Here is a 26,277-nt window from a genome sequence, read left to right as displayed (position 1 = left end):
AAAAAAAAACCCTACTCAAAATGATCAGGCCCCTGTGGCTGCCTGGCATCTGTACTGTACTCAGGATTCTATTCTAAAGCAATCAGACACAGTCTCATTGGAAACACTAGGCCACCTTTCCCATCTCAGTCCATGGATAGCAGGGGGAAGTACTTACTTTATAGGACACAAGTGTTAACTTATGCAGGGATGCATTACTGGTAAGTGCTGGCTGGGTCAGGAAGGATTCTTACCCCTGCAGCACTTGATACACCTGGGGGATTTTTATGTCCTTCTAAAGCCTTGGGAATAGGTCATTGCCAGAGGCAGGATAGCAAACTAGATGAGCCAATAATTCATTCCAGAAGGGCAATTCTGATTCCTACATTATGGCTGGATGTCTGATGCCCTGTTGGAGACAGCTGCAAAACTACACACTCCGGTGAAGTGGGGTTTTTTTAGGATAGAGCTCTCTCTAGGTGAGTACAGGTTTTTCATGACCAGGTTGCAAGGCTGCTCTAAACCCTGAAATAAACAAATCAATGCCGCTGTTCAAAGGGTTCCAGCACCCTCTAGTGGCAAAAAGTAGATTGTCACAAGCCGTGCAGAATTTATATCCCTGAGCCTTGCAGATTCTTCATGTAATTTCTGTCAAGCAGAAAGAAACCCTCAGCTGCAGCTCTCCAGAGTTTTCTTGAGCCCCACAGATGCAGAGTGCGAAGTTAGACCCCTTGCTGCTGCATTCACAAAGCAAAGGCATCTCTAGGTTTTTAATAAGGTCGTTCATCTCAGCAATAGCTGTGCTTGTTTCCAGGACACCACTTGTCCCACCCACAGGGATCGAAAACAGCATGAGGAAGGTGAAGCAGGGATCCAGGGGGTGCTACATGAAGAAAGTGCAGACAGAGCCACTTATTTTCCACAACTCTGAATTTCAGAGCTCAGCAGCTGACAGCTTGCTCACTAACATCAGATAGCAATTCAAACAGGACTATAGCACCTAGCAATCTACTGTGCCTCTTTCTAGTTCATCTCCATAGGTCAGTACATGTCTGTTTCCTATGGCTTTGGCTCATTTCAAACTAGACTGAACAAGAGATGGGGCTTCCACCCCTTCCCACAAGACTGTCCCCACAGTCTAACGTGTATCCTGTTGGCAAAAGGGGTTTCCCCTTCCTAGTTTTGCCTGCGGCCTCTGGAATAATGGAAGTGAAGGATACAATATAAGCTTCAAGATGAAAATCCCAGGGAAGTGAAATTTGAGCACAAAACTACATTCTTTGGGACCTCAGCTTTCATGAAAGGCTCTAGTCTTTGTAATAGCAAAGTCAAGTTTCAAAATGGGAAGCCAGCGTAAATGATCTCTGCCTGAGTCTGCAGACAGCCTCAAACAATAGCTGCGAAGTGTGACTTGCACCCTAGGAATTACAAAGTGGGTGTTAACACTATTCTAATAAATACTGACATTTCCACTGTCCTGAACTATTTCACTGCTGATCAAGGCATGCAAGAAAGAAGGGCAAATATATTCTGAAGCTATATAATCGCCTGAGAGTCAAGTCTTGTTTTGGCCACACAAATGGGCAGAGCTAGTGAGAATTTTTCCATTCTCTACAATTGGGGTGGAAGGTCTGGGGCCTTTATCTGGGCCTCAGCAGCTCCCACACTATCTGGTCCGAAGATAGTGAAGAAACCAACTGGGATGTTTCTATTCCTCTCGGAGTGGCCTGCACACCCTATGGCAAAAGAGACAAACAGCAGCAATGAGATCTTCAGTCCCAGCGAATGCTCCATACCTGGCCAGTTTCCCGGATCATGATGTTGTCGCTGTGCCGGTCCCCTATGCCCAGCACGTACGTTGCCACACAGTACCCAGCGCAGGAAAGAGTGAATTCCTCTATGGCTTGTTCTAGTGCTTCACTGCAGGGGACAGAAACAAAGATGAGTCTAAGTACCAAACAGATGATGTACTTTGAATACAAATACTTTACCCTAGGGCTCTCGCTCTCATGCCCCCTTCCCCATGTAAACCTGCTGAACCTAGTGGGATATGTACACAAACTACCAATCCTGTGTTTTCTGTGAGGTCCTTCACCGGAGACTCTTCTTGTCCCTCCTCCATCAGGGAAGAGTGGCTGGGACTCCTGCTTGGTCTTAACCAAATCAGTTGGCTTCACAGGACTGGAGGGGCTGTGGGGACTGAACAACCGCACTCATCCCTAGTGGTGGTTCCTGCAGGTCTGGGACAGGCAGAGTGGATTTGGGGAGGAGGGAAGCAGTGTTACTGCCCGTCACTGTAAGTGATAGAGAACTCAAGCCTGCAGGGTCATCAATCTGGCCCTCTCATTTATATCCCTTAAGTAGTATCAGGATTCTACAAAACAGGGAAGATGCAGGCCCTTATCCCTTAGTGCCTCAAGAGCCTGATCCAACTGGTAATGAGCATCCATGACTCCCAATAAAGCTGTGGATGCTGAGCTCAGCACCTCTCAGCCCCCTAGTCTGGGGTTGAACCTGAAAAATCCTCTTGTATCCCAAGGGAGTGGTGAGCTTTGTCCTGCCCTGGAACATTTCCAAGACCCAGCTGGACACATGGAATGCTTGCTGGTGTACCGGGGAAGGACATAGGCACAAGAATGAAGCTATAGCCCAGGGATGCAGCATGCACTCCCCATTGTTCCTGGATGGCTTGGAAATCAGAAGGAACCGAAGAGGGGAGGGAACAATAGGGCAAAGCAACAGAATGCGTCTCCAGCTGGAAGGAAGCCTGAAGCTGCAGTGAGCACAGTCCCACCTACCCTGGGTTCTTGGATTTTAGCCAGTTCAGCAGCGCATCCTTGTTGAAAGCTGCAGTGGCTGCCATGTTGCTCTTGTTCAGCTGGATGTTGGCAATGGTGTCCGAGTGCATGACGACTTCGATCAGCCCCGTCTTGTCGCCGGTGGAGAGGCAGCCGTAAGGGGTCATCCTGCAGAGATGAGAGAAACACCTTCCATTGAGACCTCGCACAGCGTTGGCTTGGCTTTTCCTTGGGGTTCCCCATCCTCCACTTTACAAAGGGGATTTGCTGGGATAAATCCAGGGTGTGTGTGTGTTTCACCTAAACTTCACACACAGCAACCAGGGACCTCTGCAAATCCCAAGGGTACTCAGCCAGTAACAAGCATCAGCATACAAAAGTGCCAAGTGCCTTGACTTCCAGTGACTCCCAAGTGAACTGAGGGCAGGTTGCACCTTGGAGGACTGGGCGCACAGAAGAAAGAGGTGCTCACCTGGAGGCCCAGGTTAAATAATAAATATTTTGCCCTGGTCTAGCACCTTTACTCTGAGGCTCTCTAAGCACGTTACAGATATCCACTAGGCCTTGTCATAACCCTCCTGGAAGGCTGGTCAGTTTCATTACACATGCCCCCCCCCCAAAAAAAATTTTTTTAAAGACGGTCAAGGACAAAGGGAGGTACAAAGAAGCAGTGTGACTTGCCCAAGGCTTCGCAGCGACTCAGTGGCGGAGCTTCGAATGAAGCCGAGGCGGCCCAACTTTCTGTGCCCTACTCTAACCACTACTCCTGCCACTGAATTTCAGGGCCGATAACTGCAGTAACGATGGAAATAGGGCCATTTCTATTATTAACAAATGGAAACTTCACTCACCATCTTCGGTGGTGATGGGACATTGAGCTGGAAGAGTTCCCTTTAGTTCTTGGGGTAAGTAGGAGGGGAGCAGGAGCTGCGGTTATTCTACCCCCTCCATCCACCCTCCCACTCATTAGCCCCATAAATAGGGCTAGCAGCTAGTTTCATATGTAAGAGCAACCCCGCTGGTTCCCTCTAAGGGCAGCTGTGACACAATCAGCCCATGTCCACTGTGATTTCAGCTGCAATATCAGATATTTAAGTTCTTTCTCCCTCACCCAATCATACCTCTGCTCTTACCTCCCCCTGAAACAACCCACTCCACACAGACTCAGGCACATAGGCTTTGTCTCTGTCTTTCCCTGGTAGGGCAATATAGGACGACCGACAGAGCGATTCAGTCCAAATGCAAACTACCACTGGCGTAGCACAAGTGACTCAGCAGTAATGACTCACCTCAGGTCCAAACCCTCCTGCTTCCACAGTACGTCCATCAGCTGGATCATCTGCAGAGTCAGCATGTCCTGACGGAGATCTGGTCGGACATTACAGATGAAGACAGAGTTCTATTTCTCCCCTTTTCCCCTCCTCCTACTCAGCTTCAGCAGACGCTCTCTTGAGAGCATATGCATATGGAAGATGCATTTGCCATATTTCTCACTTTCTATAGCTGACCACTAGGGGGCACCTGCATACAGCAGAGTTTCCCACTGTCACCGCAATTGGGCCTGGCAGTGTTAGAGCTTTCCCTTTCCCCAGAGTGGGACAGGTTTGTCTATTGCCAATGGCTCTGTTCCCATGGCTCTGTCTGGGGCATTTCAGAAAGCCGCTCTCTGAACAGAGGTATAGCTGAAATCACTGAGCCTCCATGAGCCAAAATACACTATGGCAGGACCCCCTTGCTACAGCGACTCCTACTGGCAGAGGCTGGGATAGGAATACCTGAAAGCGCTTCCAGGTCCAGCGCTCCTTCCCCATTCCCAGTAGTGACTCCTGCTAAGAGAGGCTAGGGCTCCTGCGCAGCTCCAGCCTCATTCCTTATAGCGACTGGGGCTATGGAGCTGCCAGGAGGTCTGACTGACAGCTGTGCCTGGCGACTGTTTAGATAAGAGCCTGTTAGATCTCCATCGGAAATCCTGCTATCAAAGCCTCAGTCTCCTTACCTAACAATGATCCAAGCCCCAGCCCATTTACTGCATGTGAATGTTTTATACCCATTAATGCCCCCTTGCGAGCAGAGGACCAGAACTCGCAGGACTTACCGTCTCCATTTTTGAAAATGATGCCCACTCCCCTTCCACCTGCTTCTTCGTTATTAAATACAATCCACAACGGCTTCATCTTGGAGTCCATAAAAGTGCAGTGATCCACACTAGAGAAAAGGAAGAAACCTTTCATCAGTCAGGGTCTCTTCCAGGGGTGAAAGTAATTTACAGAACTTACCAGTACTGCCAGAGTCCTGAGGAGGCGGGGCCTCATCTGGAAGAGGCGGGGCCTCATCTGGAAGAGGCGGGGCCTCATCTGGAAGAGGCGGGGCCTCATCTGGAAGAGGCGGGGCCTCATCTGGAAGAGGCGGGGCCTCTCGAGATTTAAAGGCCCTGGGGCACTAGCTGTGGCTGGGAGCCCCAGGGCCTTTAAATCAACCGGGGGCTCCCAGCTGCAGAGGTGGCTGGGAGCCCCTGGGGCTCAGGGGCAAATTAAGGGGCCCGGGGCTCGGCCGCCACGGAGCCCCGAGCCCTTTAAATCTCGGCCCCAGCCTGGCTGCCGGAGCTGCAGGTGGGATTTAAAGGGCTCTGGAATCCCCGCAGCGGCGGGGAGCTCTGAGCCCTTTAAATCCCAGCCGCCAAGCCGCGGGCGGGATTTAAAGGGCTCTGGGCTCCCTGCAGCGGCGGGGAGCCCAGAGCCCTTTAAATCCCCGCCGCGGAAGCTGGTGCAGTCCGGCACAGCGTACTGGCTCTAGCCGGTACGCCGTACCGGACCATACCAGCTTACTTTCACCTCTGGTCTCTTCCCGCTCGGACATGGGGAGTGGAGCCCCATATGCAAAACCAGCTGCAAATGCTCCTAACAAACACGTGACTAGCACGGGTGGGAGGGAAGGATCAGGAAAGCCAGCGATCTAGGCTCTTCCACTGAACAGTAATGCAAAAACCACATGGCAGTTAAGGGCATGGAGCACCAATCCTCCTTACCAAACTTCAGCAAGAATAACGGTGGGGTTCAGGGGGCACTGGAGATTGGAAAGTGCCTCGAGATAGGTCTCCTGCTTCATGCACACATGCATCATCTCCTTGGCTTGTGGTTTGGTGGCCTTCTGAGAGCTCACTTTAATGAAGTCATTCAAGGCTTTCATTTTATTAAGTGCTTCCCCCTGACACAGACAGAGGAAAAAGGGGAGGAGAAGAGATTTAACGTGTCTTTATCCTGCAGTATAACTGAGGGCTTCTGGTTGTGCGGAAGCACCTCTCAGGAGCTAAAGTTTATGGTGTGAGTCACCAGAGAGGTAAGTGATTTGCAATCACATCTTGGCTCTGGCTATCACAGTCACATGCCCATTCCTGGCACAGCTGTGTCCAACAGTCACAGATAATGCTTTGCACTTTTACAGCCCGTCAGCCAATGGCTGAAACCCAGATTTGTAAAGTGCTTAAATAATCCCTACCTGGGGAAAGTGAAGCGCAGAAAGTCATGGCCCTAAATCAGACAGTGAGTCAACAGCAGAACAAAGAACCGACACAGGAGATCTGACTCAGTCCCCACTAGTGAACATTGCATTGCACTGCCCTGCTGGTCCATTCTGGACCAACCCAGCTGGAAGGACTGCAGGTTCACTTATAAACCTCGTGGATTGTGTGTGTGGTGGGGAGGGACGTAAGCAAAACTGCACATGAAGGGGGACTCTGGGTCTAACACCCCATAAAGAAAAAATTATCGCTGTCAGTCTGATATTAGTCAGACTAAGTCCCTTGGGGCAGGGAGCATCCTTTTGTTCAGTGTCTCCACAGCGCCTAATACAATGGACTCCAGGCTGGGGACTTATCAGTTGGAAGCGACAGAGAAGGAGAAAGACCTGGGTGTATTTGTTGATCACAGGATGACTATAAGCCAGAGAGCCACCAGTGTGATGCGACGGCGAAAAAGGCTAATGCAGTCCTTGGACACATCAGGCAAGGTATTTCCAGTGGAGACAGAGAAGTGTTTTAGTACCATTATACAAGGCCCTGGTGAGACCTCATCTGGAATAGTGTGTGTAATTCCGGTCTCCCCTGTTTAAGAAAGATTAATTCAAACTGGAACCGGTGCAGAGAAGGACTACTAGGATGATCTGAGGAACGGAAAACCTACCTTATAAGAGAAGAGAAAGAGCTTGGCTTGTTTAGCCTAACCGAACGAAGGCTGGGGGGAGATATGATTGCTCTTTATAAATATATCAGAGGGATAAATACCAAGGAGGGAGATTTGTTATTTAAGTTAAGTGCCAATGTTGGCACAAGAACAAATGGATATAAACTGGCCATCAACAAGTTTAGGCTTGAAATTAGATGAAGGTTTCTAACCATCAGAGGAGTGAAGTTCTGGAACAGCCTCCCAAGGGGAGCAATGGGGGGGGATAAAACATCTAACTAACTGCAAGACTGAGCTTGATAAGTTTATGGAAGGGATGGTATGGTGGGGCTGCCTATGATGGCATGTAGCTGATCTGCGACTGCTAGCAGCAAATATCTCCAACGGCCGGTGATGGGACATTAGATGAGGAAGGCTCTGAATTACTAGAGAAAATTGTTTCCCAGGTGTCTGGCTGGTGAGTCTTAACCACAAGCTCAGGATCTAACTAAGCACCATATTTGGGGTCGGGAAGGAATTTCCCCAAAGGTGAGATTGGCAGAGACCCTGGGGTTTTTCGCCTTCCTCTGCAGCATGGGGCACAGGTCACTTGCAGATTTAAACTAATGTAAATGGTGGATTCTCTGTAACTTGATGTCTTTAAATCATGATCTGGGACTTCAGTAACTCAGCCAGAGGTGAGGGGGCCTATGTCAAGAGCAGGTGAGGTTCTGTGGACTGCAGTGTGCAGGAGGGCAGACTAGATGATCATGATGATCCCTTCTGGCCTTAAAAGTCTATGAGTCTGTGACTAAGGCTCCAAGGCACTACAGCAATACAAATAAATCTTTAAACACTAACGGACGACATGCAGCTGTGAGCAGGGGACAGTCGGCCTCCTGCCTGAGAGCACCCCTTACCTGCTTCATTAGAACTTTCATATGGTAGTTGCTGCCTCTGCAATAGGCCTCCAAAATCAGGCCAAACCGGAGGGCGACTGCAGGGACGTGCATCTCTGACCTATAGAAAGAGGGAGATTAAAGCTCGCCTGACTCTCTGCAGCTAGTGACTAGTTCTCTTGTTCACACCAGCACAGGACAAATATTATTAATGGCTCCATTTAGATTCCTTTTATGTAACAGAGGAAAAAAAACCCAGAGGGTTCTAAAGAAAACTTCATTGCCTGAAGCCACGAGCCTTCTTCCTGGATGACTAACTTGTTAAGCATTCCTTTCGGAGAACCACCTCAGTGTTCTGGCCTGGAGGAGCCTGCGACTGCTGATCCCGGGTACCCAGCCTGAGACATCTTAAAGGAGCCTGATTTTCAGAAAGTGCTGAGCATCTGCCTTCTGAAAAGCAGGCCCCTGTAGGGCACCCAGTGGAAGCATCCCCCAGTCACCACATTTGGGCACACACGGAGATGTGTCTAAAGCTTCATGGAGAGCGGAGAGGGGAAAGCGTGCCCTGAAAATGCAACTTTTACATCTGGATCACCAACGTACATTACCGGTCCAACCTAAACTGATACAAGCCAGAGTTAAACTGATAAAAGTGTGTCCACACACACGGTTTAACTAAGTCAGTGCAACATCATACCTCTTGTTAAACTACTGCAACTTTGGGTGTGGATCAGGCCTGGTCTGTCCCAGAATGTTTAGAATCTCAGCAATCTGGAGTCTAAAACTAGATCACCATCTTGCCTCTCGGATTCCAGGGTGAGTTTGCCACGCTGGCACTTAGAAATAACAAGTAAAATGGTCAAAAGCATCTAAATTGACTTAGAAGCCTCAGTCTTCTGGGAAATCAACGTGTCTTAAGCTCCCAAGTCACTAAGGTACTTTTGAAAATTGTACTCAACATCTTTTTACTTGTCAAAGGAGTCCCATTTGATATGGAATCAGCAAGAGAAGAAACACAGAAGACCCTGGGATGCCATTTTTACAGTCACATTCAGAGTCAGAACTGCACTCCTGGAAGTCTGACAATCATAGAAATACTTCACTGAAAGTGACTGGGTAAGAATTATCAATAGCCTTTCAATACATGCATTGAACCCAGATTCTCTCTCTCTCATATACACACAATCCTGCGCAATCAGGATTTCAGTACATGCTGGTTTTACTTGGTTACCCAGGCAGAGTCTGAAATAAGGTTGCTCTTTACCTGAGATGCCAAAACAGAAAGTGTCCTATTTTGCGATTGGCTAAAGCTCTGTCCAATAGGAACTTGGTTAATTCACAGTCTAAGTAGGATTCATACTTGAGCACCTGGACGAGCTGCAGCAGATACTGGAACAATTCGTCATCTCTGGGGAAGGAAAAAGAAGATCAAAGACGACATCACCCTGGCGGCATCAATTGTACTTATGTGTACAGAAGAGGCTCAAGCATTTGCCCATAATCCTCCTCTACCACCCTACAGCCAATCAGAAAGCAGCTCAACAGCTTCCCCCCCGTGGTGTGTACTTACGTCAGCTTTTTTAATGAGTTGATAGTGAAGGAACCAACATAGCGATCAGGGAAGCTAAAATCCAGCAGCTCCAGGGCATTCAGGACAGGCAGCTCCGGCCAGGACTGGAGTAGGGAGATCATCTGCAAGGGCGAGAACGAGATGTGGAACAAGGAGTCAGAAAGGAAGAGGAGACAATGGAGGGGGCAGCATCTAAGCCATCAAGAGAGGCTGATGCAAGGAGCCAGGCCTTGAGCCTGGAACACTTTACTAACTGACAAGGTTGCATTTGTTTTGGCCTTGGCAGCTCTTGGGGGGCAAGGACAGTTTTCATCTGTCTCTTGTATAGCACCCAGAGACTGCAACGCCCAGAACACAGCAGAACCTTGACTCTGTCGGAGATGGTTCAGGGGAGTTCACCACAACTGCGGTGGGGCCAATGTCTCATTGGACCCAATGGAACCGGGAGCCAGCTCCCCAAGTCCCAACCCAAAAGCCCTACAGCATATACGGCCTGCACCATAACAGAATCCACAAGCTCTGGGATCTCAGGACCTGAAGGGGCAGGGGACACCCCGATGCGCCTGTGCACAGAGCAAAGGCCGATGGAAAAGGAAAGACAAAAGCAGCCGCGCATTGTCCCCTGCTTTCCAACTGGGATCCCCAAAGTCTGTAATCTGGGCTGGCTGCTTGACCCATGGTCCTCACCCGCCCCTGCCTCACCTGGGCAACATCCTCATGTTTGTTCCACTTGGTGATGATGAGGAGCTTTGCCAAGGCCTCTGGGTACTGGTCCCGGATCTCGAACCTCATCTTCCACACCAGGTCCTTCTCATGCTCGTAGAGTTCGGTGTGGCTCCTCCGCTCCAGGATCTCCCTCAGCTGCTGCTTCTGCTCACAGGAACGTATGGGGCTCAGTCTGAATCTGAAATGGCCTGGCCGTTCGCTCTGTTCCCTGGGAGGTGCTGCAAGGCTGGGCCCCAGGGGGAGCTATTAGGGTGCACAATCTAAGTGGGGAGGGGAGCCAGGATGGACACAGCTTGTGGGGCCCCCTCTCCCAGGAAAGCCAGGCCCATGCAGAGCGGAGGGCAGCTGGGTGAGGAGGGGGCGGGTCTCCCAGGAAAGGCACCCAGGGAGTCCCATGTGTGCAGTTCCTTAGGGAGGGCCTGTCAGACCTGGATGATGCCAAACACTTACCTCCTCTGGATCCTCTGGAGTGGCGCGGGTGTAGTCTCCGTTCCTCCCCAACTCCAACAGCTGCAATACAAGTACAGGCTAAGTGAAGCGTCTGCCTTCATCTTCTTCACAGCCTACCTTCCCTTTATGCCCAATGGGGAGCCCGCTCTTCAGCTACTCTTCATGAGAGCCCAGTGAGTTCCCAAGCCCTCCAGAGCAGAACAGTGCCCTGCTGACAGTTTGGCAGCAGGAGAGTCGGTAGTGATCAGCCATGCAGTTTTGCTCTCACCACCAGGGGTCACTGCACCAAGCAGGAATAAGAAGGTAGAGAAATGGGCAAGACGGCAGCAGTTGTGCAAGCCAAGGGTTCAAGTCCCTCTGGGTGAATGGCGCGCCTGTCAACGATCGCAGAGATGTGAGGCACTGTCACACTCAGTGACGTCCAAAATAACACAAACCATTCCCTCCAGAGCAATAACAGAGTGATGGATTCTTGGAAGTGCTCCGGCCAAGCGGATGGTTTTGTACAAGCTGCCACGGGTGGTGACACAGTCGGTTATGGACGTGTCTGCAGGGAAAAATTATCCACCTCTTCCAGCAAGAGCAGACTTCCCGCTTCCTTTTCTGGAACGGACACAGCCTCTCCTGGAGCTGTTTCCACTCCAGATGTCTGGTCAGTGGAAATGAGCAATAGATGTAGCTTTCTCATACCACATTTTCAGTTATCAGTGAGTGCTGGCCAGCTGGGAGCACTCTTACAGCACTCATTTTCCCTTATGTCTCTCTTCCCTCCTTTCCACAAACCTCACGCCAAAACACAGGCTTTTTCAAAAACCTGTCCTTCTGTAAACACTGCAGAATTCTGGGCCCTTCACTCCTGACCTGCAACTGCCCATCTGCAATTTTACTCTCATTTGGAATCAGGCAGTTTTGCATTAACAAGCTTCCACTAGTGATCGGGAAACTCTTCCTTTTTGAGCAAAGCCACTTCAGATAATCTGAGGTCGTCAACAGAGGAAGCCCAAAGTTCTGATCCAGTTGAAACGCAGGCAGAGCTCCCTTTCCACCACAGCTTGCAAAGTTTGTAAATCTGTCTGCGGACAAATGCTCATAGAATAGAATCATAGAATATCAGGGATGGAAGGGACCTCTAGAGGTCATCTAGTCCAATCCCTTGCTCAAAGCAGGACCAACACCAACTAAATCATCCCAGCCAGGGCTTTGTCAAGCTTGGCCTTTAAAACACCTCTAAGGAAGGAGATTCCACCACCTCCCTAGGTAACCCATTCCAGTGCTTCACCACACTCCTAGTGCTTCACCACCTCTCTACGGAGAACAGATTTTCTGGGCCTTAGATGGGACTGATTGACTGACAGGCTGGACCCACCCCAGTGTGTGTTGCGATAAGAACAAAGCTTTCAATTAGTCCTTGGCAGCCTTTATTAACCAGCTACCTGCACCCAGCCCTTCTATGCTGCTCTATGGGACACTTTAGAACTGTGTTCTATAGGCCAGGAAGCAAGGTGACCCATCCGGAGAGATGCCCTGCCCTTTACCTGCTCGAAGGATGGGTAATACACAGGATGGGGTATGCCGCTGGGGAAGCAGATGACCAGGGCTGCTGCGCTCTCCGTGTTGGGGTTGCTCTGGACTGTGCCCATGGGGTTCAACAGCTCCCCTTTCTCATCTGAAAAAGTAAAAAGATCCTCAGGCTGGATTCCCAAAGCTCAGTGAAGGCAGCGTGAGACTCGGCAGCATGGCCCAGCAGACAGGGCACTGGACTGGGACTCAGGAGACCTGAGTTCTAGTCTCAGCTCTGACACTGATCTGCTGTCTAGGGTAGGGCATGTCTCCTCAGTTCCCTGTGCCCTGTTTCCCCTCCCAGCCTGCTGTGTCTTGTCTCTCTAGCTTGTGAGCTCCTCTGGGCAGAGTCCGTCTCTCATGACATGTGCACCAGATGCACAGCACAATGGGCCCTAATCGGGGTGGGGCTTCTAGGTGCTACTGTAACACAGAGACTTAACAACAGTCATACTAGCTGGCAGAGAGAGTGTCAGTAAAATACAAGAACTCTTGCCCCTCTTGTGCTCCCTCCCCACCCCGATGGAGGAGACCACAGCTGTGGTACCTGGAAATGACGACCACATGTGCAGGCAGCACTCTCCTGTTTTCAGCTGGTCCTTGTAGTCAAAGAGCATGACATTCACCCAGGCTATTGGGCAGTCCTGCAAGGGGAACAGGGCGATTGAACCAGGTGTAATGCCAGGAGCTGGCTGATGGGAAGAGGAGGGTTAGCAAGGGAGCAAGGGCAAAACAGGCCCCCCCAAAATGTCAAGAAATAACCCCTCCCCCCAACAGCCCTCAGAATCTCCACATCCAGCACCTGAAGCAGGTAAACGTACACCCAACAATATATAGTACCCATTGCACCCAGACCTGGGGTGGAACCAGCAGCTTTTCAACAGCACATAGAACATTACGCTTCAGTTTAGGGCAAGAAGAGCACTTGAAACTGCAGGGGGGATTTAAGAAGGCAGAATGTAGTTACTGGAGTTGGAATTTGGCCACACAGATGAGACTGAAATGCCTACACTTGTGGGAAGTCCCATGAAATCTTGATCACACGTGTCAAGGACTTTAGAGTAGGGGTTATCTTGCAGCACAGCTCTTCCTAGCACTACCCTGAAGCACTGGTTCAGTGCAGACTTAGAAGGGAGAGCACCACCACCACCTCTTTCTGTGGGTTTTCTCTGGAGGTCTCCCATCCAAATACTGACCATGTCCAACCCTGCATGGCTTGACAGATCTGCCAGGATCACAGCACAAGATGGCATTAATAGACTCGCTAACAGCTTTAGAGAGAGAAGGTGGGGGAGGTAATATCTTGTACTGGAGCAACTTCTGCTGGTGAGAGACACCAGCTTTTGATCTTGCACAGAGCTCAGGTCTGAGAAGAGCTCTGTGTAAGCTCGAAAGTTTGTCTCTCTCACCAGCAGAAGTTGGTCCAGTACAACATATGATCTCACCCACCTTGTCTCTCTAATATCCTGGGACCAACACGGCTACAACACTGCATTGTTAATAGCTTTGTCTTTTTCATGGTGTAGTGTAGCGACAATACTTCGTTACCTACACGCCTGGAGAACCCCTGGGTTTCCAACAAGGCCTTCCAACCCTAACTCCGTAGCGCTCTCTTATCATTACACTTAGCTACTTTGTGTATTTCTACAGCTCCCTCTAAGCCACTTTAATACAGGGACCAGTTCAGTTCAGTAAATATGGATTCAGAAACCAGGATGTGCAGATAAAGCCAGGTATATCTGATCAAGAGGGAGAGGGGGGTTGTTGTTGTTGTTTAATAAAGGGGAAGGGACGGATTGTTTATCTTTTAATATAACAATTAGCACTTTCCACCCATAGATCTCAAAGCACTTTGCAAAAGGTGGCAAAGTATAAATAACCTCATTTTACTGATAGGGGAAATCGGCACAGAGATGGTGGCAGAACCAATAATAAAACCCATCTCTCCCGACTCGCAGTCTGGTGCTCTGCCCATTAGACTACACTGCCTTCTTGAAATTCCACTGGTGAGCTGAGTTTGTTTGCACTCAATTCTTCAACAAAACAGTTTGGTCAATACGGCAGAACCAGCATTTAGCAAGACTTGTCAGAAGCCACCATGGTCTAAGAGCAAACTAACACAGAAATTGATCTCCCAAAAGGGTAGCTGGGGACAGATCTCAGATGAAATTATCAGCACAGCCAGAAAGGGAAATTTCAGTACAAATGTGCGCATACACACAAAGGGGGCATCTATCAGATTTAAAAGGAGCCATGATAAGCCCTTTACATCCTCCCACTGACACATTCTAAAGAACACACTAAGGCTTCTCTAGCAGTCCTGGCAAAGGGATTTTTAATTCATGGGAAAGGCGGGGAAGTCAGCTGTTTTCCCAGAGTAATACACATGAATCACTTCTGACTGACCTCTCACAATCTCCAAGCCCCTTTGTTGATTTAGTCAGACTCTGGGTAGCTTCAGCACGGTCACCTTTGCAACATTAGCTTCTAGTCCACAATGAGAAGCCAAACAACAGCAAAAGTCCCTATCAAAACACATGGTGGAGGCTGCCAAAGCACAAAGTGAGATACTTAGTGGATAAGGTCCAGAAAGCAATGACTCAACATCGTCTATATAAGGGCAGAAATAGCTTTGGCATGACTCAAAGAGGAAAGAGAGCAAATCAGAAAAACACTAGTCATTCGACTCATTCCTGTAAGCATGCAGGTTTGCCTCTTTTCTTGGTAGTAAGTGATTTAACCTCACCTTCCTGCTTCTGGACAGTCCAGAGAGACCACCGTGCTCCAGCTAGTTCATGCATTGCATCTCAGAACAGTTACAATGCTATTAGCAAACAAGAGGCTGACCAGGGACCGTGCTAGACAATGGGAAAGGTCATGCTACACGGCTGGGAGTTTCAAAAGAATTGAAAGAAATTGGGCGCACTGAATTTCAGTGATGGTCTAGATATTACTTAGTCCTGCCATGACTGCAGGGGACTGGACTAGATGACTCAAGATCCCTTCCACTCCTACGATTCTATGAAATTTGGGCCCCTAACGGACTGCAGCATTTGAATGACTTGGGTTTTATTTGTACTGTGGTAGCACCCAGAGGCCTCAGTCAGGGATCGGGGCTCCACTGTGCTAGCCATTGGTTCCCACACTTAAAAAACAGTCTCTTCTTCAAAGTGCTTCAATCTCAGGCCTCCCTGCAAATGGGAGCCCTGTTAGCTCCCACAAGGAGCCCCATCAATGCCAACATGGCTCTGTGCAAGCACAGGGGTCCCATTTCCAGGGAGGCACTTGCAGGACTGGGGCATCAGGGGGAAGACTTTATAATCAAACAGCATCAACCCTCTGCTTTTCTGTCCTTTTGCGAAGGCGGCCTGATGAACCCTGCAGGCCTCCGGTTCTCAGCTTCGGGACTGTGCCTATGTTTTCATGGAGGTTGCACACTTTTGTACAGAATTGAAGCATTTGCGTGGAAACAAAAGTGTTTCTTGCCCTTTGGGGGTCATTAAGAAAACTTTCCAAAGGGAAAGAGCTGGAGGGATTAAGTTTACTGACTAGACAGTACCAGGGAATGTGCAATTCCTGGGTGCAGAGAATATGCTTTTGGATATATAATATTATGAATTTAAACGATCACATTCCTGTGCACTGGCTGTAAATGCTGCATTTGGCCTCAAATGGGACAACAGACTTTACCCTGGGTCATCTCACTTGGGGCTGAAATAGCATCATGCATCCTTGAATACAGGGGGCTGAGGATTCTGAGAGATGGGGGATCACAGGAGGGTCGTTTTGGGGTGCAGGAGATGAAGGTGAGAGAACAAAAAGAGCTCGCAAAGTGAATTTGAGCACCACGGGCCTTCCCTTCTGTTGCTTGCACCAAACAGCCTCCCTGAACGTGTCTGTGGTTCCCTGCTTGTCCAGCCCATTTCAAATGTCGCCTGAAAACACATCTTTTCTGCTCACTGGTTATGCCTCTTGTTCTCTAGCTCTGCACAGGGTTTGTTCTCACTCCCCCTGGGCTGTACACTGGTTCCTTACAGAGTTTGTTCTCTTCCCCCACTCCCTTGGCGGTAAACTAGCTGTACACAGGGTTTGCACGAAAGACATTACTATAGAGAAGAACCATCACAGAATGAGGTTTAACCTCAGCTACAAATGAGGAAGCGCTGGAATGCAGAGAAAGGGAAATGAACACAAATAATTCCCCTTTCTTTGCAGTTAAATATAGAGTAAATTTTAATATTAAATATGAATTTCCTCTTCCCTCCCTCCCCCGAGCAGTTACAATGGGACAGCCTATCGTACCGGTACCCATTCCTGAACTCCCCAACCTCCTTGGAGCAGTTGCAATGGGACAGCCCATCATACCGGTACCCATTCCTGAACTCCCCAACCTCCTTGGAGCAGTTACAATGGGACAGCCCATCGTACCGGTACCCATTCCTGAACTCCCCAACCTCCTTGGAGCAGTTGCAATGGGACAGCCCATCATGGCAGCAGCTTTTCTACTGGCTGAAGTTCCCTCTTTGAAATGCAAGAGTCCTACGTGTTTAGCTCAATGCTGCTTCCGCTGCCACACAGAGCTGGTGAGACTGGCCCAGCACCCACCCCAGCCCCTCCCGGGCCTCACTTACAGCTTTCTTGGATTTTTTCTTGGTGGATCGTGCCTTCTTGGCCTTCTCGATGACAGCGTAGAGGGCGAAGCAGAGCCGCGCCATGCGGGGCAGGTCGCAGATGCTAATGTCAAAATCCAGCCTCTGTTTCCACACCGGCTCCGAACACACATTCACCTCGGCGCTTGACACCATCTTGCAGAGCATCTCATTGCCATGGTAAAGGCCTGCCTGCACCACCAACTGAGAAAGAAGAGTGCGTTGGGATCACAATGTCCTGAGCTCTTCGCTCAGGGGGTGTGATTAGAATGGGGCCAGGATTGGGAGCCAGGACTCCTGGGTGCTATTCCCATCTCTTGCCACGGTCTCTCTGTGAGCCCTTGGTCAAGTCTCTTAACTTCTCTGTGTGTCAGCGTACTGATCTATACAGTTAATATGATCTCTTCCTACCTCACATGTGGGTTGTCCAATTTAATTAATGATTGCAACGTGCTTATTTAATCCACTAATAAGCTTGTACTACAGGTCCCTTTCTGTGCCCGATCAACAGAGGAGAGGAGTCTGTTACAGGCTTGGCTACTGAGCCTGACTATTTAGCTCAAGCTGTAGGCACTCATGTCTCTCTTTCTGGAGGTCACTAGATCAATTCCCAGTGTGTTGGATAAGATGGCTGCTATCACCCTTCCTAGAAAGCACATGTTGCCCACATATATGTAATGTTTGGAACTCGGGGGTGTCAATTCAGTGCTGGTAAAAGGCATCAGATCAGCAGCCCTGGAGAATTAAATCCTGTTAATCCCAGGACAGGTACCACATGGGCAACAGTGGTACAAGCTGTCCTTTGCCAGTATGCCTTACCCAGGACCCAGAGAGACTCTCCTCTATAGCGAAATTTAGGCCGATATTTTCTTAGGAGCATTGAAATTCAGTGGGAGTTGGGTGCTTAATTGCCTTAGGTTGGAATTTTCAGAAGCACCTAGGTAATTTAGAAGCACAATTCCCAGTGCAAGTCAACAGGGAATTGTGCTCCTAAATCACTTAGACACTTCTGACGAGCCCTCCCTTGAATCTCCACACTCCACTGAGTCATTGGCCTTTCTGCTGAGCCTGCCAACACGGATGCCAATTGCGACTGTTTTTTTTCTGGTGTGGACATGCTGGGTAGAGTTTTCAAAAGGGCCAAGTGACTTAGGAGCATAATTCCCATTTTCAAGTGACTTCAGCGTTTAAGAGACTGCTTTTGAAAATGGGATTTAGGCCCTTATGAAAAGTGTACCCCTTGTCACAAGACATGACTGCCTTGACTGAGACCCAGGCAAGTGAGGTACTCTCTCTTATCGGAACAACTTCTGTTGGTGAGGGAGAGAGAAGCTTTTGAGCTTTGTCCTTCTGGGACTGACAAGGTTACAACTATACCGTATACAAGACTGAGACCAAGTCACTCATTTCACACCAGCCCCCAAAGAGCTGCCAGCTGGGAATCACGTTGGAATTGTTTTTATACCAAAGATACAAAAATATTATAAATTAAAATCCAACAGCAGTAAAACCAATCGGTGGGAACATTTAACAAATCTTAACTGCTGAAAGGCTAGACAGGCCCAGATGAGGAAACCGGATCATGCCCCGTAGGGAAAGCAACCAACAAGAAACGGACATGGGCTTATGCCAAAGGAGAAGCAAATTAATAGCACTGGGGAGGATGTGTAGAACTGGCTTGGATGCAGAACAAACCCCAAAGCACATTGGCAGTGGTTAGTTATCCCCCTTGAAATGCCTCTGCATATGAAACTCTATTTCTGGCATTCGCAAGTCTCCATATGGCGAAATGCATCAGCCCTCACTTCTCCTCTCTCCTGCCTGGACCCTATCACAGAACAGAAAAGAGACCTCTTCCCAGCCCGTGCCATCCCTCCTGCTGCATGTTCATCCAGGCACTAGAAATTACCTCTAGTCAGGATCCCCTGCACAGTCTGGGAGACACTTTCAGCGAGGCAACATCATCTATATCTGACACATTCAGGCACCATTCTCTGCCTCCTTTCTCCTCATTTGCCAGAACTCAGGGGTCCCACTCCATTTGTTGCCTGCCCCATTCTGTTAGCAAGTCTTCTGCTTCCCAGGGCCTATTCTCTCTCCATTCCCCTATTGCTCTCCTATGCTGGGGCCACCTCCCGTTCCTCTGCCCTCACCCCCCTCACACAGCCCTAGTTCTTCCTCCTTTGTTGGTCTCCAGCACTTCTGCATCTCCGTTGAGGTGAGGTCACCGCAGACGAGCAGCTAGGCTCAGTACTCAGAAACTCTTGCAGCTCAGGCTTCTAAGAATGTGCCGCTCGCTCAGCGAGCTGCTGGCTAACAAGTTCCCTTCTCCTTCCTGTTGTGAAGCTTTTTAGAGGTCGCCCTAAAGCTGAATGAAGGACGATGCAGCAATGAGTCATGTGATCTTAGGCCTTTGATCCCTGTTGTCTTTCACACAAGCGGTAAGCAACCAGATGCAAAAAACCGAACAACCCACACCCAGCCCGCACCTACCTTCATCCTCTCATCTGCATTCACCTTACTGCCTTGCACCAGTTCAATGTAAAAAGGCTGATTAAGGGACCAGAGAGACTCGTGAGTTGGCTAGAAAGGGCAGAGAGAACAGAACTTAAGTTAGCACTTGGCCCAGAATGAAGACCAACCTGCAGTCTCTGTGCAAGGAGACAGGCTGGTGCCCCCCAGCAGCAGAGCCCCTCATCGCCACTTGCTCCCCTGGGATGTATTGTACCCACCTTAGAGATGGGGAAACTGATCCAGGACCAAATTCAGCCAGAGTAAGTGGGTGGATCTCCCACTGTAACAGTAATACCTAGCACTTCTATAGTGCTCTTCAGCAAAGGTCTTTATGGAGATGTACAGTATCCGTTTCCCCATTGGGAACTGGGGCACGAGAAGGTGAACTGACTAACCTGGCTGGTTAGAGGCTGAGCCAGAATAGAATCCAGTTCTCCTGCACCCCAGTCCAGGGCAACACAGCAGCCAGTGGACACTGCTCATGCCAGGGCTGAATCTGGCTCAGAGAAATTAAGGAATTAATCCAAAGCCAGAGTGACAATCAGGGTGAGAGCTGGGATCAGAATGCTGGAGTTCCTGGCTCCCTGACCTGTGCTCAGACTATTAACCCTGGAAATAGGGATGGAGAGGTGCCCCCGGGGCGGGCATAGGGAGTCACTCCCATTTTGACCTCAGGATCTCCGATAGGAAAGAGGAGGTTACTTACCTGTAACTAGAGGTTCTTTGAGATGTGGTAGCCCTATTTGTATTCCAAACATGGGCACACATGCGTGCCATACGCCTGAGTCTGCAAGGTTTTCCTAGCAATGTCTATTGACCCGCACGTGCATCCTGCATCCCCTCATGCTCACAGCCAAGTGTATAATAGGTCGTATGGGTCAACATCTCTCCCATATCCCTCTTACCACTGAGTAGTCCAGTCTGCATCACAGCAGCTGGAGGGCGGGTATTGGAATACTGATAAGGGCCACACATCTCTAAGAACCTCCAGTTACAGGTAAGTAACCTCCTCTTCTTCGAGTGATGGTCCCCACATGGATTCCAAACACAGGTGAGTAGCGAGCAACAATCAGCGTGGAGATGGGTGCAAGAACGCGAGAGGAAGTGCAGTCCACAGTACGACACGGCTTACAGCAGCGTCCGCAGCCGCCGCTTGGGCGACGGAGTAGTGGGACATGAACGTGTGGACAGAGCACTGCTGCTGGTGGTCTGGTGTAGTGGTTTTCAAACGTTTTGTATTGGTGACTCTCACACACAGCAAGATTCTGAGTGTGACACCCCCCCCCCGCCCTTATAAATTAAAAAGGTGTGGGGAGGTCATTTAATTTAATGGAGGCTCGGAGGGGTCACAACCCCCAGTTTGAGAATCCCTGGTCTGGTGGCAGTTTGTCCCAGAACTCTGGTAGCCCCGTATAGTTGTTAAAATCATATTTGACTAGCGGAGTCTGATCGTTTACTGCAGCATCGCCAGGGAATACATCTTCCTCCCCAAGAGGTCCATGCGTTTCGCCGCCCAATCTGGAGGGGTGGATTTCTGTCGGTGCTGCGGGAGGATGACCTCATTAATAGATGGTCCTTGAGGTTGGAGAATGTCCAGGAGCTGGTGCTGCTGATCCTGAATCTCTTCCAGCGGTATTCCCAAGTCCTCTTCCACCAACTGGAGCAGGTCCTGATACTGCCGGTGATCATCTGGCGGAGACAGGGAAGGACGAATGAACAAGAAGGAAGTGGCCATGGGGACCGGAGGAGCCGGCAGTACTAGTTCAATGTCCGCCTCTTCCTCTGTGTTCAATGGTGCTGGGCGGAGTGATAGGACGTTTGGAAAGGCGGCTAGTGGTGGCGGTAGGTGTTCCAGGGTGCCCAGTGCAGCCAAGACGAAGGGGCCTGTGGGTGTGGTGTGCCCCACTGGTACCAGTACCAGACCCTCGCTGCTGGATCATACACTGGTGGATAAGGCAGTCGGGGACGCGAATCCAAGCTGCGGTGTGACATGGGGGGAGAACAAAGGCTCCAGCTCCAAAAACTCCTCGGACTCCGAGGATGGTTCCAGCAGTGGGGGGACCAGTGAAATGGGCGGGCTGCAGTGTGGCACCAGCGGGGGTCATTCCAGGAGCAGCAAGATCAGTTCGTCCACTGGAGCGGGAACCTCACGTGCGAGGGGGGGGGGGCGGAGAGGATCGAAGAGGGTCTGGGGAGGATAGCACCAATTCCACAATGGAGAGGAGGGGCTCTGATCAGCCGGGAGTCCTACAAGTGCCCGTAGAAATGCTCACAGGGCCAGGGAGCGTCTCCAGCTTGTCCAAATGGCACGGAGGTGGCAGCGGGAAGGGTGGTTCAAGAGCACTCTGGATGGGCGGCTATCTGTACTGCCAGACCCCGTTTGCGCTGAGCTTTTCCCTCCACCTGGGGAAGCTTGGGCGTCGGTGTGGTCGTCTCTGCGCGTAACATCTCATCCAACCGGGCGCGTCTCAGGGAGGAAACGCTGCGTTTAGTAGCAGTCCGCTGTGGGGACCTGCTTTCGTGCCCACGGAGTGCTTCTTGCTCGGATGGCTGGGCCTGCCCTTCCCCAGTGGTACTGCTGGATCCGGGGCATGGGAAACAGTGGAAGGGGCGTGCACCGCCGGTGAAAGTCGCTGTGTGGGTGGTTCCGATGGGCCCGGATCCAAATGAGCAAACTGCCTCATTGCTTCCTCCATGGAGGAACTCACGGAGGTGGAGCTCCCAAGCTTCCCAGGTCCAGCGCAGGAAGGACTCGCAGAAGGAGCAAGGAGCCGTGACACGAGACTCACCGAGGTGATAAAGACACCGCCGGTGCTCATTGCTCATGGAGAATGAATGCGGGCAGGAGACACAGTTTTTAAACCCCAGAATGTGGGCATAATCCCCGCGTGGGGGGAGGGACAGTCCCCAAATGGGAATGGCTAGTACTAACCAACCTACTACTAAGTCTGCAACTACTATACACAACTATAGACAAATGGAGAGAAATCACTCTCTTAGCAAAAACTAAGAGCGCAAAGGAACAGGGCCGAGGCAGGCCATGCGGCAGTAAGAGGGCACTAGAGTGGCGTCGACCCACACAACCTATTATACCCTCGGCTGCAAACACGAAGGGATGCATGACACACATGTGGGTCAGCAGACACTGCCAGGAAAACCTTTCGGACTCAGGCACATGGTGCGCACACGCACCCACGTTTGGAGGACATACAGGGACCATCATTTGAAGAAACAGAGGGTCTCTGTGCAGGTCCTTTATGTAACTGAGGGAGGGGGTTCCCCAATTACCCCCTTTTGGCCTTGTTATGACCTCTGCATTAAAGGGCCAGGGTGTCACTCTGCCTGCTGGGCAGTCACTTCCAGGTGGCACAAGCATCTCAATTTCATTGTGGAAAAGACAGAGAAGCAGCAAATGGGTGTGTCAGGCTGGTGGGAGCAGGGGGAGAAGGGTATCTGGTGTGCTCACATGGTTACCTTTTTCTTGGGGAGCGGGGGAGGCTTGGAAACCATCTTCGGGGTGTGGGCGGTGCAGTTGGTCTGCTCGTCTCGCATAGCAATGATGGAGGAGCAGTGTACCATCGTCAGGTGGGGCATCAGGCCATGGTGCAGGCAGCTGCGGATGTACTGGTGGGAGGAGGGGCAGAGAGAGAACAGAGTAATCCTGGTAGAACAGACAGCCTGGAAGCCACGAGGATGTGGAGAGGGTAGTGGTGGGGGTGAAGCAGGGCTGGGTCAGACAGGAGAGGAAGGGCAGCATGTGAAAGTGACCCAGCAGCCACCAAAACTAGGTTCTCCTGCCAATTCCTTTCTAAACCTACATCGTTCCTAGGAGGTGTCCCTGGTACGAAGAACCCTGAAGACTAAAGTGCAGTTCCAAGAGTGAGTGGGTCCAGGTTTCCAAGCCCATCCCCCATACATGCACCGGGCTGCCTGGTTTTATGGTACGATGCCGGGAAGGATTCATTGCTCCAGACAGCAGAGAGCCCGCCTGTGTCACAGTAGAGGAGGGGGGATGCCGTTTGGGGGGGCGGTGTTGCTTCCCAGTAGTGGGAGCCATTGTTCAACTCTGACGTTCAGCAGCTACACCCTGGCTGGGGAGAGGGGATGGAGGGAGTCACCCCTCGGAACCATAATCCCCCCCACACACACACAATGGGTTTGGCTCATTAGCGCTCAATGCCAAAGGGACCCACAATCGAGTCAAACTTTCTCCACCCATGACCGAGCCCAGCCTTATGTTCTTTGTGGTGCCTGCTCATAGACTCCTCCCTAGAGGGCCGTTCATTGGGGCAGCATCCAGGTCACCGTTGTTAACTGGACAATGGACTGGGTCCCTTTAGGGTGTATTTCCAGCTTGACATAAGGAACATGGACGACAATAGCATGGAGCATCCTTTTCCTGCCTCCCAGAGAGAAAAGTGCCTGTACGCTTGGGAAAGAGCTCACCAGTAGGTGGAGGAAAGAGACTCACCTGGAACTGGTACAGGGGGTAGTTCCCGTAGAGATATTCACATTTCCCTTTCACCTGCAGAGTATAATCCTCAGGGCTCTCCACTGTCTGGTGGCGGAAGACGGTAGCTTGCTTCTTGATGGCATAGCTCATTAACATGACAGGGAATTCCTTGGGGGAGACTTGGAAGGTGAAGCTCTCCTGCAATCCCAACAAAACAGTACATACAGTCAAATACCAGCTGAGAAGGGGCTGAAATCAGCATCGGGAGTTGCAGAGAGCGAGACCCACAGCCCCGGAGGCCAGAAGGGATAGCTAGATTCCCCAAAAGGACCTAGGGGTTAAGAGAAGGCTACGGAGGCAGCGTAATTATCCACATTAACAAACAGGGATGGACGGAGGTCAGAGTGGAGGGGGGTATGTCCAGTGGTGTGAGCCCAGGACTGGGAGCCAGGAACTTCCCGAGTCCCATTTGAAGTTCCACCGCCTACTCCCTCTGCAGCCTTCAGCACGTCATTTAAAACTTCCTGCCTCTACTGCCTCTGTCGGCACAAAAGGGGGACGATACCTGCTAATCAGTGGGGGGGGGGGGGGGGGGGCAGGAAGAGAGAGAGCTGCCAGGATGAATGCTTGGCAAGTGCTATGTTATGGATGGTTCATTCAGATTGAGCGGGTGCCTCCTTGGAAATTTTGTTTAATGCGAGGACTGAGGTTATCAGAGGGCAGCAGGAAGGAATGAGAAGTTATCAGGTGCTCTGTGACAGAGGCAGCCTAATGCCTCGAAGCAGCATGCTGGGATCATGAGACCGCCTGACCCTTTTATTTCAAAAGAAAAGGGGATCTGTTTCAGCAGCGCAGAATTTCGAGAGAGGGTGCGGGCAAAGCTCGTTTGGGGAGGGGACCGTTTCCATCAATCAGCTGTTTGGTGGGGAGGTGGCCGGCTTACACACAGTCCTTCCAAACATCTCAATCTCAAGGAGCCAAGATCATTCCCAAACAGACGGAACCATGGCATACTCTCTCTCTGATAGCACCTGGTCCCACAGCTGGACGCAGAACTGAGCACACAAACCCTTTACACAACACAGGAAGCTCAGATTTTACCCCGCCAGACTCAAACTTGACGTTGACGAAGATGTTCTTGTTGGGGACGCGAAGGGGGCCGGTCCTGGGGCCTTTGGCCAAGGGCTCCAGTTGCAAGGGAAAGTTGTACTCCATCCAGGCCATCCAGCTCAGCTGCTGCCGCTTCGCCGCCTTCTCTTCACAGAACTGTCGCATTTTTGCACGGAAATCGTTCACCTCCGGGTCGCGCACCGAGTCAAACTCATGCAAACCTGAGCCGGGTGTTAAAATAAATACATAGATAAATAAAAGGCGATGATCCACATAGCAGTAGGGTCACTGGTCCTTGATAATCAGCTGCCTCTGCTGGGCGGGGAGATCGCAGCATCCCATAACATATGGTAGAAAAAGCCAAGTCGATAGCATTAGACTATGATGGCTACACAATTACACCAGTCCCTTCTAGGGACTCTTGCTGGGACAGGCTGGGACTAGACCAGAGGACCAGGCTGGGACTAGACCAGACTTGCCCTTAGTCAGTCCACAGGGACTCTTGCTAGGACTGGCATAGCTGAGAGCTCTCCTAAGTCAGTCAGTGCATCTGTGCTATTTCCTGCACAGCAACCCTGGCTGAGAGAGGTTGAGCCTGGAGTAACTGAGCTCCCTCTGCTGCCAGCACGCGTGCCCTATCCTGATTAAAGCAGCTCCTGCTGGCACTCAGGTGGGGTCTCACCTTTCCCAATGAGCAGGCTGATCTGGGAGTTAATCAGCTTCTTGACGCGGTCACCTTCACGAGCCACCAGCCGAAGGACAGGCAGGAAGGGCTGGATGTCGCAGAGGCGCCGCTGCTCATCCTCCAGCTCCTGCTGCTCGGCCGTCTGGTTGATACACGTGAAGACGTACGCTTCGGGGTCATTGAGCATGTGATACAACGGCTCATACTGTGCGTGACGCCAGACCACCTGGGACAAACCAACAGTAGGATGGAACCACCCATGTGCCGGCTGAACCATCACATCCCCTCCCGACTGCCCCACTCTCTACCCACTCCATCCCCACAATCCCCCAAGGCCATTACACACGGTCACAAACTACAGCAGGGGCAGCTATTGATTGGGATCTTGCAGGGCCTTAATGAAAGCCCCCGGAGAAGAACAACAGTCATTTGTAGGACACCTGAGAAATGCCATCCCTAGGAAATTCACAACTGCACACGCCCGCGTGTGCCCATGGGGAGAGGCGCAATGCACTACAATGGGAGGCAGTGCGAACCCTTTTCGCTACATCCCCGGGTCTTAAAACATAGACGACATGAGTAGCTGTAACTATAACTGGCCTAATTATTTCTCGATGACTTGTGATCTCACAGAATCAACTGCGAGGACCCAATTTTCAGCCAGACGATAACCTGGCTTCCCTTTTTTTGTGCTTGCAATGAGCTGCAATAAATCTCTCTAGGTATC

General features: G+C 50.6%; 1 protein-coding gene across 2 annotated transcripts in view; it reads right to left on the bottom strand.

Moving 5' to 3' along the window:
- PIK3CD (phosphatidylinositol-4,5-bisphosphate 3-kinase catalytic subunit delta) overlaps positions 1–26,277 on the bottom strand; it is a 48,499-nt gene that overhangs the window by 4,894 nt on the left and 17,328 nt on the right. Inside the window, exons 3-20 of one of the 2 annotated variants that reach the window (XM_005292863.5) lie at positions 25,548–25,776; positions 24,857–25,086; positions 23,774–23,953; positions 22,777–22,926; positions 19,282–19,371; positions 16,771–16,992; positions 12,687–12,783; positions 12,115–12,245; positions 10,580–10,639; positions 10,106–10,273; positions 9,404–9,525; positions 9,098–9,241; positions 7,855–7,954; positions 5,803–5,981; positions 4,873–4,982; positions 4,067–4,145; positions 2,778–2,945; positions 1,776–1,899 (exon numbers count right to left, since the gene is read on the bottom strand). In XM_005292863.5, coding sequence (XP_005292920.1) covers positions 1,776–1,899; positions 2,778–2,945; positions 4,067–4,145; positions 4,873–4,982; positions 5,803–5,981; positions 7,855–7,954; positions 9,098–9,241; positions 9,404–9,525; positions 10,106–10,273; positions 10,580–10,639; positions 12,115–12,245; positions 12,687–12,783; positions 16,771–16,992; positions 19,282–19,371; positions 22,777–22,926; positions 23,774–23,953; positions 24,857–25,086; positions 25,548–25,776 — 2,583 coding nt within the window. Of the gene's footprint in view, positions 1–1,775; positions 1,900–2,777; positions 2,946–4,066; positions 4,146–4,872; positions 4,983–5,802; positions 5,982–7,854; positions 7,955–9,097; positions 9,242–9,403; positions 9,526–10,105; positions 10,274–10,579; positions 10,640–12,114; positions 12,246–12,686; positions 12,784–16,770; positions 16,993–19,281; positions 19,372–19,520; positions 19,543–22,776; positions 22,927–23,773; positions 23,954–24,856; positions 25,087–25,547; positions 25,777–26,277 lie in introns of those variants that run through there. The other variant, XM_065575324.1, reaches the window with a different exon arrangement.

Source organism: Chrysemys picta, chromosome 21, assembly GCF_011386835.1.
Source record: "Chrysemys picta bellii isolate R12L10 chromosome 21, ASM1138683v2, whole genome shotgun sequence".
NCBI classification, from domain to species: Eukaryota; Metazoa; Chordata; order Testudines; family Emydidae; genus Chrysemys; species Chrysemys picta.
The sequence above is the reverse complement of the archived record's forward strand: the minus strand, read 5'-3'. Positions and strand labels throughout refer to the sequence as shown.